General features: G+C 39.4%; 1 protein-coding gene across 1 annotated transcript; it reads left to right on the forward strand.

Annotated features, from left to right (window-relative positions):
* Positions 1–1,302: 1,302 nt before the first annotated feature.
* On the forward strand, positions 1,303–5,207 carry N7518_006049 (glycoside hydrolase family 71 protein; the record flags this gene model as incomplete). Its single annotated transcript, XM_057186976.1, has 6 exons — positions 1,303–1,383; positions 1,443–2,100; positions 2,151–2,523; positions 2,582–4,449; positions 4,493–5,150; positions 5,201–5,207. 6 exons carry the CDS (start codon positions 1,303–1,305, stop codon positions 5,205–5,207), a joined length of 3,645 nt encoding a protein of 1,214 aa, XP_057038679.1.
* Positions 5,208–14,240: the final 9,033 nt, after the last annotated feature.

Genomic DNA, 14,240 nt, shown 5'->3' on the forward strand with positions numbered 1-14,240 from the left:
TTAAAATAATGCGGCAAAAACCCTAGAATTTAGAAATCAAATTCAATTATCGTGGGGGGCTGCAGCCAAATCGATTTAATTAAGCTAGGCTAACATGCTGTTTACGTCGATTTGGAAGAAAGCGACTATCTACGGCCATTTGCTGGATGTTTGGGCGTCAGGGCACGTGTTTCCACGTGATCTAGATCGGGCTTCAGCCCGTGACAATAAGAAACTATAGAGGCTATAGGCAAAATATATTAAGAGATTAGAAGTCGAGCAACGCACTAATTAGTAAGGAATATCGCTAAAGATGAGTTTAGAGCTAGATTAACAGTAAGTGATAGTTGACGGAAATGGGTATATAGATAGGTGGTCGGTCTCATCTAGGCTCGGATCTCTGCTTAGAGTCTCTCGGCCTGGCGCTACATGTGAATAGACTGCGACAATGCCCATTAGAGAGAAGACATTTTTAGCGTCATTAAGACATCCATGGGCACTCTGGGCGAAATGGATACTGCCAATATTTGGTTACGTACATAAATAGGCCTAATAAGGTAATTTCTACATTAATTTTGCATAGTGATGGGCGATGAGCCTCTAAATTCCAAAGGCCCATGGACGGGCAATGTCGCAGTCTACATAATACCAAGTTTACGGAGTGCAGCATAGCCTGCAACAGCGGGATTCTCGAAAGAGAATTGGACCTTACTATGGTAGGTGGACTTTTCCGAGTCACGGAAAAACACTTAACAAGGGCTTCCCTCCATGTGGGTGTCCGTTTCCCTTTTTTTGATGCTGATGCTGCTAACCAAGGTCAAAAACGTAACAAGTTACTAGCAACCTACCAAACAACTTGTTTACCGGTAATCGAAAGGGTTGACATTCTGCTACATAGATATCATGGCGTTCATCCGAGAAAATGTACAAAACTCAGGTTTAGTCAATAGTGCAGTGGATACGTATCTGAAAGAGTTAACTGCATCTAGTCTTCTAATTTCATTTAGTGGATAATACTATGGCACTACTGGTTGCTAACGTGTTAGCTCACCACCTGACCCTGTATCCCACCTCGCTATTCAAATGACCGAGGATAGATGGTGGAAATTGGTGCCACTAGGAACAAATTCTAGTTTTCTTCTCGTAACGAGGTGTCAGCCGATAGGAAAATGGATAGCGCAGAACTTGTTGCTGAATCGAAAATGTACCCACTCAAGCTGTGTGTAAAATATAAAAGCCCATCAATCTTCCTTCCATGCAGATTCTGGGTTATGTTTTTGAGGTAGTGCAAGCCATTGATCTACTCTGACAGGGCAGTTGAGCATGAGATTGCCTTTTTTTGTGGCCGCGGCCCTTCTGTGGCCCTGCCAGGTCAAGGCTACAGCCGTGTTTGCGCACTTTATGGTATATTGAGCTCCTATATTTCAATGATATACAAAGGCTAAGGGTTGACATGAATCAAGCTGATGAACGCCGAAAACTACACCACAGTCGACTGGCAAACAGACATCCAAGCAGCCAAAGATGCTCACCTTGATGCGTTTGCACTGAATATGGCTGTCGACTCTAGAATTGGTCAAATTCTGCCAACTGCTTTTGAAGTTGCTTCCGATTTGAAATTCTCACTGTTCTTCTCCTTCGACTATGCCGGAAATGGAGCTTGGAAAGCAGATGATGTGGCCGCGCTCTTGGAGGAATATACGGCCTCGACTTCGTATTACCTGCATAATGGCCAGTATCTTGTGTCAACATTTGAGGGACCCAACCAAGCAGAGGATTGGATTGATCTGAAGCAGAAATACAACGTCTTCTTCATACCTGATTGGTCGTCTATTGGTGCCAAACCAGCCTTGCAGTTAGGTGGCGGCGTGGCAGATGGTCTCTTCAGTTGGGCAGCTTGGCCGTGGGGCCCACAGGATATGGACACCTATACCGACGCCTCTTATTACCAATATCTGAATGGGTCTGGGACAAAGCCTTATATGATGGCTGTTTCGCCGTGGTTCTTTACCAATCTGCCTGGTTATGACAAGAATTGGCTTTGGAGAGGCGATGATCTGTGGTACGACCGCTGGGTGGAGGTTCTATACAATCAGCCAGAATTTGTGCAGATTATTTCTTGTGAGTTCATCCAAACTTATGTGGGATCCACATTTGTCTAATATTTCCAGGGAATGACTATGGCGAGTCTCACTATATTGGGCCGCTATACGACTACGCAATGGAAGCCTTCAAGATTGGTGAGGCCCCCAGTAATTTTGCCACCGACATGCCCCATGATGGTTGGAGAGTGTCATTGCCATTTTTAATCGACATGTATACGAAGGGGACGGCCAAAGTGACTGAAGAAAATCTCGTTACCTGGTATCGTCTCTCCCCTGGTACATCTTGTGATGGCGGAACCACAGGGAACACTGCCAGCCAACTGCAGATGGAATTTGAACCAAGTCAGATCGTGCAAGACCGGGTTTTCTACTCTGCTCTTATGGTAAAACCTGCAACTGTGACAGTCAGCATCGGCGGTGTCGTGCAGGAAGGCTCATGGTAGGGAATATCCCCATTCGAACTTATGCATCCGAGAGGTACTGACTTTCTGTACCAGGACCTGGGTTCCAGATGGTGAAGTCGGTATTTACCATGGCAGTGTTCCTTTCACGGGCACCGGAGAGGTTGTTGTGACCATCTCCCGTGATGGAAGTCAGCTTGCCCAAGTGAACGGCAGAGCCATCTCGTCCGCTTGTACGGATGGGCTGTTTAACGCTTGGGTTGGAAGTGCAACATCCCCCACCGCTGTTTCGGCACAGCCATCGTTGTCAATCTCGGAGCAGACCTGTGTCAATGGAACTGGAGCAAACAATTTCGATGGTCTCTGCGACTTCTCTTGCTCCTATGGCTACTGCCCAGTGACAGCATGTACGTGCCGGCAAATGGGTAAGCCAGTGAAAGCTCCAAACTCCACAGGCGTGGTTGGATACCCAATCGCCGGTGAGGATGCAAGTTATTCAGGCCTCTGCGCATTCAATTGCAACTTGGGGTATTGCCCGAGCTCAGCTTGCGGAACAGAGGAAGTCCCTCTTGTTGTCCCTACTACTTCCGACTTTGCACCCCCTGCATGTGTCGCAGGCACTGGATCCGGGGCTCTTACAGGCCTCTGTAGCTTCGCGTGCAACTACGGCTTTTGCCCAATGCATGCATGCAAGTGTACTGCCCAGGGTGGCTTGGTACCGGCCCCAGCCACTACAAACACTGAGGGTACTCCCGTTGAAGGGCTCGAAGACCATGGACTTTGCAATTTCGCATGTAGCCACGGGTACTGTCCTGAAGGTACCTGTGTCGAGTCTGGCAATGCGAGCTCCGGCGAGGTGTTCTTTTCTCCGGACATCTGGGATAGCAATGATCCCGAGATTCAATGCGTTCCACCATGCACGGTTATTTTACCTCCGTATCCTCTTGGCTCAAAGACAACTATTCGGTTTTCATCCATGGTTAGTTCGATCTGGACAAGGTCAGGCACTTCGACCGGCACAAAAACCACCATTCTCAGCGTACCATCACTGGTCACCGATGGGATTCCCTTCTGGCCCGTTGTTATCGGTGCGGATACAACCCCCACTGGGTTTTATCCCCTTCAAAGTTTCATGCCAGAATCGTCAGAGCTCGTTCTTTCGGGCGATGAAGCTCCCTTCTCCCCGGTTCCATCGGGCAGCGCTACCCCACTACCCGTCTTCCCAGGGACTTCTCACACTATCACAGTGCAGCCCCAGGCCACGAGTTCTGTGTCAACGGGCGCAAATGTCCCTTCTGTTACCTGGTCGAGTGGCACTCCAACTGAGACCTGTACTAGCGGCTGTGGTACCGATAGCTGCAAACTTTTTGGTGGATGCGACTCGAGCGACCCGGTAGATGATTGTGGTCTCTATGGCTGTGGAGGAGGGTGCAGCATTCAAAGCTGTGACCAGTCCTGCGGCTTGTCTTGCTCTACCGACCAACATCATATTGACTCTGACAGCACCGACAGTGGCAGCGGCACAGATGGTGGAAGCGCCAATGGCCAGCAGGCAAACCTCCCACTTGATTACGACGGGCCCGATGGTTCTTCCAACGGTGACTGGAACCCCACGCCCATCCGTGTCGAGGTCGCAACATCCATGACAAGCTCTATCTCCGCTGAATTTGCCAAAGCGACACCCATTCTTGAGTCCGCAGTGTCCAGCATGATAGCCTCCAAAACGATCCCTAGTGATCTGAAGAATTCTGCAAGCGCCACAGCTTCGTCCATCAAGGATACAATGGCAACCCATGTCAGCGATTTGGAAGCGAAAATCAAGGCTGCTGATCCCAACAACAGCGGCCTGGGGTGGTTTGGCAGTATATTGGACAACTTCAATAGTAACATCGACTCGGCCATCGATGCTATCAATGATGGAAGGGCAGAAATTAAATTGAGTTTAGGTATTTATGGTGCACAAAGTATGTCAAACCCTCAAGTTCTATTCGACTTCGTTGATCAAAGCGCGTGCTAACCAGTACATCCAAAACACAGCCGACGTGGAATTGATCAACCGAGAAATTCGAATCGAAGCCGGCGAAGACATCTGTGATTCCACCGCGGAAGGGGGCGGCAGCAGCAGTCACCCTAGCAGAAAGCGTGCCGCTCCACCATCCTGCGCTCCTTTTTACCAAGGAGATCCAGGCCAGGCGTCCAATGCTGCTGATATTCCTCAATGGACAGGTTGTGACACCCATCTTGGGTTCGAGTACGCAAGCACCGATTCCATCAAGGCCGCCATGACGCAGGGAATCAAGTACTTGCTCTCACCTGTCCAAGGGCCCCAGCGTCCCGGTCAAGGGCCGTGGCAGATTGCCACCAGGGCGATGTATCCTCATGCCTACGGCAACAGTGACGATATTTCTTTCACAAGCGATTGCGAAAACGCTGTAGCAGGCTATACTGATCTCATTGAGTTCCCTATCATGCCGGATGGGAGCGTTTTGGAGGCTGGAAAGAACGCTGGGAGAGGCGGTGTTCCTAATGTTGGTGTTCAGCGCGTTGTGTTCAAGGCCAAGGCGGAGAGGGATCCCTTCGCTGCCGACTGGAATTATATATTCTGTGGTGTCATGTCTCACTTCACGACTGAGAAGGTAAAAGTTGTCATCGGTGATGACGAGAGGTGGGTTTTGCCTTTCAAGCTCTGTCCAGCTACTTGTGCTTCTCATGCAGTTGGTGAGTGCAGTTGGCTCTGGAATTGAGAAAGGGGGTTTTGTTCACGACATCGGAGAAGGAAAGTCTCTACACTTTCAGATCAATCAATCAATCAATCAATCAATCAAAGTTCAATTAACCTGTTGCAGTCTAACTAGTTACGTATGACTATGCAGGCGCTTCATCCAACTGAAGTAAGAACTCGAGTCCTAACGCCGAATCCCAGAGTACAGATAGTAAGTAAAAGAGCGTGGAATCAGCCCATTCCTGTGACCTATAGGTCCTATAAATCCAAACCCATACCAAATCCCATATATAAGAAATTATTTAATGATTGCCTTAGAGTATACCTTCCTTCTTCTAACTCCTATATCCCACTTCTCGCTCTTACTTCTTACTCTTACTTCTTACTCTATCTCCTCCCTACCTTAGTTTTAATTAGTAGTAGTATTCTTAGTAGCCAGTTTATCAGTATAGTTATTATCCCTAGCTAAGTTTCTTATTCTATAGCTTCATTCTCGTTATTAGCTAATACCTATCGTCTTCTATACCTAGCTCTATTACCGTAAGGCCTACCGGTTTATTATTATCCTCGATCTTAATATATTAAAACTGCTAGAGAAGGCCTATTTGATATATAAATTTAACCATATAGCGGGTGGCCTATAGGTTTAAAATGATCTTATTATAATCTATCTCGATACTAAGATTATATAACTAGTCCTATAGTTTTATATATAGGATAATATACTATAGGTACTATATTAGGATATATTTTAGTATCTACGAGCCCTTATTATATAGATACTAGTCGGACTCTACTACCTTAATCTTAAATAAGAAGTATCTTAGTCTAATCTATATTATATATATCTAAATTAGGATTATATACTATAGCTTTATTAGTCCCTTATATAGTTAGAGTATCTTCTTATTTAGTACTTATACTAAGCGTTTTATTAGCCTAGAAGTCTTCTTATATTCCTACTACTATTCCTATTACTCTCTGATTTACTAATATACTACTCTCTTAGTAGCTATAGTAAAGTAGATAATTAGTTCTCCTATCCTACTCTTAGTTACAACTCCTATCCCTATACTAAGAAGTATAGTACTTTTTACTTCACTATTAGTATACTTATTACTATTTATACTAATATATATAGGGATCTACCTAATAGTAATAGTTATTAGATTTTAAGGGTTTTGCGATTAGATAGCTTATATATAGTTATATATTAGTCTAAGTATATATTAGCTAGATAGCTACTATAGATTTTAGACTACCTAGATAGTAGCCTAGCTATTAGAGAAAATAGTTACTTCTTAAGCCTATTCCTTCCTAGCTTTAGTAAGAACTATCTTAATACTATAGAGCTTAGTAATATATACTATAGACTAGGAATTAGTCCTAAGGTATCGTCTTTATAAGCTAACTCCTTATTAGAGACTAATTATTAATATACTAATATATCCTATAAGTCTACTCCTATCTATATATATTATTAAATCCTATTCTTATTAGTTATAGTAGATATCCTTATATAGGGTATTATAAGTTTTTAGGGTAGACTCCTAATTCTTAATATAGTATAGGAATGGTACCTCCTATAGAGTAAGTATAAATACTTATTTTTCCTCCTATTTCTCTCCTATTTATAATTATAATAGCTTCTTTTATAAGATTACCTTAGTTAGAGACTATCCTCTAAGTCTTCTTTATATTAGTTTCCTAGTATTTATTACTTTTATAACTATTAGGTATACCTACTACGGGCTAGTAAGGATTTAGATAGTAGTTTCTTTAATAACTTACTAGAGTTATAATTTAATTAGAAGGAGGAATAATTCTATATCTAATACTACTCCTACTATCCTATAGAATATTCTACTAATTAGGATTACTATATATTTCTAGATTTTTATTAGTTTATTAGTAAGCTTATTAAGGTCGCCTCTTAGTATTAACCTAGTAGCTAGATAGTACTATATAGATAGTCCCTATAGTATCTATAGGATAATAACTGCTTAGTATACCTTCTATATTATAATTAGTAATAATCCCTAAGTAGAACCTAAGATCCTACAGAGTACTTCTAGACTACTAGCTCCCTTTATAAGTATCTTCTTCTAGTATATAGTAAAGTTAAGGTATTTATTAAGCTATACCCTAAGGTATTTAGCTGTATTAGTTAGTATAAGAATTATTAGTATCTCACTAGGTATTATAACTAGTATACTATTATAACCTAATAGGTTATCTAGTATCTCCTAGATATCTATTACCTAGGCTAGTTATATAGTATTAGGTTTGATTTTTAGGTTAGTAAAGTATATTAGTTTAAACTTATTAGGTATAAATTTTGTAGTATATTTCTTAGCCTAAGAGCTTACCCTTTATAGGGCTTTCTCTAATACCTAGACGTTCTCTTTATAGCTTTTTAAGACTATAAGAATATATATATTATCTACCTAGCTATATACCTTACTCTCCCTATAGTATAGTCCCTATAATATATAGGTATAAACCAGCGGTATATTAAATAGGAGGAATAGGATTAGTAAGATTAGTAAGCCCTATAGGATACTAGTTAATATAGGAAATACCTTACTAAGATAGCTGTTTAGTAGCTTAATCTATATACTCTAGCTAGTAAGTAGGGACTATACCTAGGTAGTAAGTACTCCTAGTCCTAGCTATTATATATTAAATAGTAGTCTCTTATAAGAGACTATATTATATATACCAGCTATATCTAGGAATAATATACTTACCTTCTTACCTTCTCCCTATACCTAGTATATCTACCTAAGGATTAGCTAGATTATATAATTAATAGAGATCCCTTTCCTTCCTCTAAGATAAGTATCTAGGAGTAGTTTATATTCCTCTATAAGCTATATAATCTAGGTTATAATAATTGATTTAAGGATCTTACTGAGTATATTAAGTAGTATAACTAGTTAGTATAACTTTAGGACTTAGTAGTCTTATAGTCCTACCTTCTATAGTATAATAGTAATAGATATCTAGAAGTATAATAGGTTATATCCTACCTAGAGATATACCTTAAAAATAGTAGTAAGAAGGGGAATAAACCTCCCTTCTAATCTAGATTCTAAGCCTATCCCTACTAGGACCTACTATACTATATTTAGTAGTATATTATAACCTAGTACCTTATTTAGTAGTATTCTCCTAATTACCGCTTTTACCTTAGTAGTAGTAACTAGGGAAAGTTAAAACTACTCTTTCTAGCTAGAATTTATATTTTATTAGATATTAGAGAGGTCGGTAGCTAGTAGCTATAGAAAGAATACCTTATAGAGAAGGTTAACTTTCTCTATATCGCTTTCTATAGTTCTCCTTCTAGTAGCCTTTAGTACTAGTATTATACTACCTTATTACTAGCCTCTATTCCTAGCCTATTTCGCTACTCTCTATAGTCCTTAAGGGCCTTAATCTACTACCTCCTTAATAAAACTCTTAAAGCCTTATTAGAGAGTAGCCTTAATTACCTTTCCCTTCTAGTTCTTTACTAGTTTATATACCTACTAGTCCTCCTTACTATATATTATAAGATACTAACGATATATATAGTAAGAGTATTTAACTACCTTACTATATTCCTTTATCTAGGATAGGTTTACTTATAGGCTAGGATATACCTATAGAGTTAATTCCTATATACTATACTATATAATCTTAATTAGATGATTTACTATAGTATTAATTTACTAGGGGGTTATTAGTTATAGTAGAGAGGGACTAGGGAGGTTATTAGCTATAAAGAGGTCGAATTTCTTAATATCTATAGCCTTCTAGAGCTATCTCTTTATCTTAATAACTAGTATTATACCTATATTAAGTAGTATATAGATTAGGAGGTAGTCAGAGTCTATATAGTAATCTAAAGCTAGCTTATATATAACTAATCTCTCTATAAGAGCTAGTATACCGAATACTAGGTCGATTATCGTTTACTCCCTACTCTAATCTCTTATAATTATACTAGGCTTTAGCTAGAGGTCTAGGTTAGCCTTATTATATAGCTTAATTAATTTATCGGAGCCTAGGTCCTATATAGCCTAGATCCTACCCTATATAGGGTAGTATAGGTTAAAATTACTAGTAATTATAAGATATCTCTAGGTATTATATAGTAGGCTATTAAAGAGGTCCACTGTACTAGTAGTATTATACTTATTATATATATTAAAGAGGTAGACTTTACCTATTCCTATTTAAATCCTTACTTCCTAGTAGAACTTACTATAAATATAGTATATCTACCTAGTTAGTCTCTTAGAGATATATATATATACCCTTACTCTCCCCCTAGTCTCTGCGCTAGATAGGAAGAGTAGTTTATATATCTATTTTAGTAGGTAGTATATAATATTATTATATAGGTTTTCCTATAGTTCTTATACTATAATAATATCTACCTAGATAACCCCTAGCTTTACTAGGAAGTCTACTATAATAATATCTCTTAACTAATATATATTATATTAGATAATAGTAAGTAGTATATTATTTATTAGGGGTTATTTTAGTATATTTCTTAGTAAATTAGTAGGTTCTTCTCTCTTCCTAGAGATCTATCCTACTAGTAAATCTAACTAATAAGATAGACTTAGTAAAGCTAACTTGATTATTAAGTATATACTTGTTCTTACCCTAGGGGCCTAGTATATATACTATATTATATCTTAGTATACTAGTTTTAAAGATAGTCTCCTACTTATTAGCCCTCTACTTACTAGTTAGTATATACTTATTTCTACTAATCTATAAGAGTATAGATAGTTAGTACTTACTTACTAATACTACTAGTACTAATAATAATAGTAGATCTAGTAGTACTACTTCTTAGTCGGTACTAATATATATATTATCCCTAGCCTATTTCGGTATTATACCTAAGCTTACCTTAGGTATTAACCTAAGTAGTCCTTTACTCCTAGTTATAGCCGATAATATTATTAATATCCGGCTAGATACCCTATATCTTAGTAGCTTAGAGTATATCCCTACCGGTAGTAGTATATATATCGACTAGCTGAGTTCCCTTAGCCTCTATATTAACTAATAGATTAATTTACTAATTATACTAGCCTTAGCCTTACCTACTATAAAACTAGCTATCTCTATATCTTTTAGTTCTAGCTAGCTTACCGATTAGCCTAGGCTTACTAGTTAGCCTAAGCTTACTAGTTAGCCTAAGCTTACTAGTTAGCCTAAGCTTAGTTTATTTAATAGCTATAAGGCTGTTTTAACTCTATTTCTAGAGCCTCCCTTTATAGAGACCCCCCTTATAGAGCTCTCCTTTATAAAACTCTCTCTAGTAGAAGTCCTAGAGCTACTACTTCTAAAGCTTCTAGATCCTACTATAGTAGCTAGTATCCTCTACCTAATCTCCCTAATTAAGAGATATACTAGTACCCTATAGTACTACTCTCTTACCTAGGTAAGGGCCTATACCCTCTTAATCTTATTAATAAAGTTAGGATACCGCTTTAACTATCTATTATATATACCCCTATAATTAGTATACTTACATTTACTTAATATTATATCCCTTTTATATTAGTAGTCTTAAGAATAATACTTTTTAGTATAAAAGATATACCTTATTTTATTAGAATAGGTATTTCCTATATATCTAAATTTCTAGTAGTTATAGTATTAGCGAATATATATAGCCTAGTTATATAGGACTATAGTAAGTATCTCTAAGTCCTAGAGTATTCTATTATTAATTAATTTATTTATAGTATATAGTAATAAGAATTCTATAATTAGTAAACTAGATTTCTTTCCCTCTAGGAGGACTAGCTATAAGATCTATATAATCTCTACCTTATCTCCCTAGTAGAATAGGTTCTTAATAAGTAGCTGTTTATAGATTACCTATTTCTAGCCTAGCTTAGTAAGTCCTACCGCTGAATTAATCCTAAGCGAACGTATATTTATATTATAAATAATAACCCCCTAGCTTAGTAGCTATACTTCTAATCCCTTCTATAAATACTTTACCTAGATAAGCCGGTAGTATCTTATAATCTCTACTTCCTTTATAGTATATAGGCTAAGTAAGAGATCACTAGATTTTAGTTATCTAACTATAATAAACTTAGCTAATATAACTATAAGCCTATCTATAGCCTTTACTACCCTTATATATACTTTCTTAGTAAGCTTTGTAATTTCAGTAGGGGTTTAGGTATAGAATAGTTTAATACTATTAGAATTACCTAACTTAATAATAATCTAGTAGTCTTAGATAAGATCGGAAGGGGTTATAGGGCTAGTCGATACCGATCTATAGCTTAATAAGAAGTGAGTTAGCGGTAGCGCGCTTTTGATCGCATCGATATATAACCGGATCCTATTCGATCTACTGGGATTCACATTAGTATTAGATAAGGCAATTCTCACTATATGAATATCCTATTTAATCTAGCTGGTTTCCTGGCGCAGCTGTTTAAATTACTGTTTCCAGTCCTAGCCAATCGGGTTCTTAATAAGGTCGGCAGTAAGCTCCTGGATCGATTTCAGGTAGTCTAATACCTGCCTCGGGACCTTAATAGAGTTATTACCGCTGATATGATTCAGCAGCTGGCATATGTCGTAATTTACGTCTAGTATACGCTCATTAGTGTTAGTTACAGATTTTTCGCGGCCCCCTGAAAGGGGCGGCCATACGCTTCCTGGCGCCACCATACTTGATACCAGTATAGAATTGGTATCAAGAGATGGAGCCGGAAGTTACAATTAACTTGCAATTAAAATGAGAGCTGTAGCCCAAGGCGTTATGGTACAATTTCAAAAATTAGGTTCGCGCAAAGATATGTGTTTTCTACACTTTCAGATCACACAGCCCTCCGACCGGGCATTTCTGTCAATTTCTTGTCATCACTTTTATTTATTTTTCTTATCATCGCTACATTTATACCTGCCAAATTCCTGGATCAGTTAGCGCTAGTCTGAGGCTATCCAAAGGCCAGTCGATGTGTCTCAAAATTTTGGAGCTAAAAAATGTAACTGCAGCTTAGAGAGCCACAGAATCATTTGGGTAGGTAAATCTTATCAATTTCCCTGGATAGAATGCCCAACACCACAGCCAAACGCATTCCCTTAGCGGCATCGGAATTCGAAGCACACAGGGGGGCAGGCTGCCCTTGGATTGCTCCATCCCGGATAGCAGCATCAGTATCCAGTCTGAACTTCTTCTAGGGTCTATCATTCTCCAAGGAAGTTCGTCTAAGTCTCAGTTTAACATATGAGGGCATATAATATATATGGGATAACGTACTTTGAGATTCTCGTCGCTCAAATTCTGGCGCAAGACGGTCCAAATTTCATTTATTGCGAGATGCCCTCAAACCCGTCAATTCTGGAACTTAGAGTTAGCAAGCTGCAATACAATACCTAGGGAAAGTACTAACATTGACGAAAAATCAATTTGGTGAGATTTAAGGATAAAAATGTCGAACTTTTCAAGTCGACTGCGAGCCTTTTGCATCGTTTCATCAAGCGACTTCCCTATTTCAAGGCAAACCCTTTTCGCTTGTTCTTTAGCAGGGAGGCTCGTAAGGTTTGCGGTAGTAGCCTTCATTTCATCAACCGATGTATCTCTTTCTTCAACTCTTCTCTCAAGGGAACCAGGTATAGAATAGTAGTATTACAGGGCAGTAGGCAGTCAAGGGGCGGCTGGACGTCTAAAGTTACGGGTAGAAAGGCAGCCGTTTCTAGCCTCACAAGCGGTCATTTTCGGCGTCAATCCCACAGGTCCTCATATTCTAGTTATAAAAGTATCTTTCTAATCTCTTCATTCCTACTAATAACCCCTCAATTCCGTTGATATGCGTCGAATCAGTATATCATTAGGTCTGGATGGCTAAAGATATATCACATTGCATATACGAAGCTGCATAAGCGCAGTCAACCTACATCGATCTTATATCCGTGCGGGTGTAATAAACCAAATTAGGGTTACTGTTAATCAACAGTATATACCCTGTAAGCCCAACTTCGTATTTGTAAATCTTAATCCTAGAAGTATTACACTAATGACAACACACCACTTACGCAGATAAACTTCCTATGCGCATGTTCCAATTGGGAAATATCTCTAGAGCTGCAAATTCTTTCGCCCAGACTCCTACATTCGGTAATATTATCTACTGAAGAGGGAAATGCACGATGGGCAGCCTGGCCATGCAGGCAAGACGAGGACGACACAACAACACCAACCATCCAGGACGGTCAGCTAGCAAGCATAGGGATCACGTAGACCACACCATAGTATACAATCTCCTAACGCACAAACATCTCGCAACTCGTTTTTCATTTCTGGGGTGATGATCCTCCTAGACTATCTGCTCCCCGAGACTCTACTTGACAACCCGGCCTTCGTTTTCTCTGCCTGAGGGACAAGGCCACTAAACTAGGCATCCCGACTTTCCCCACTGCACTACGTAGTAATACTAAACAGCTTTTTTCTAAATCCTAAGATATAAGATATATAGCTCTGAGTTTCGCAGTTTGCGCTACTCTATCAACCCATAACTCTCTGCAGATTTCTCATTAATGCTTCTTCTTCTCAGAAATAGAAGTACATAATTCATCTCAGGAAACGGCAGCCATGCTTCCGTTTCTACTGTCGCCTAGGCTTAGTGATTTAGGAAAAGGACAGAGAATGTCTTTGCTTGCCATGATGGTTGTGGCAGTGCTAGTATTCAGGTTTACCGTGCAGCTATATCAAGCAAGAATGAAATTCAGAAGACTCCAGTCTCAAGGCATCGTACGTCTCTTGTCTCACCGAAAAGAATCCTAAGCTAACATCGCAAGCCAATCTTGCCTCACTCATTTTTATTAGGACATTTTCTCGTCGTAATCCAATTTTACAGAGACTGGGCCTTTGATGCCAACTTCATTCAGACCTTTGGTTTCTATATCAGCAGATACTGGCCGAAATTCTTTCCGAATGAGCAACAATGTCCGCCTGTCATTTACCTCGACGTATGGCCTATTTCCAGACCGATGGCA

The sequence above is a fragment of the Penicillium psychrosexuale genome (assembly GCF_028828465.1).
Source record: "Penicillium psychrosexuale strain IBT 29551 chromosome Unknown utg000004l, whole genome shotgun sequence".
In the NCBI taxonomy this organism is placed as follows: Eukaryota; Fungi; Ascomycota; class Eurotiomycetes; order Eurotiales; family Aspergillaceae; genus Penicillium; species Penicillium psychrosexuale.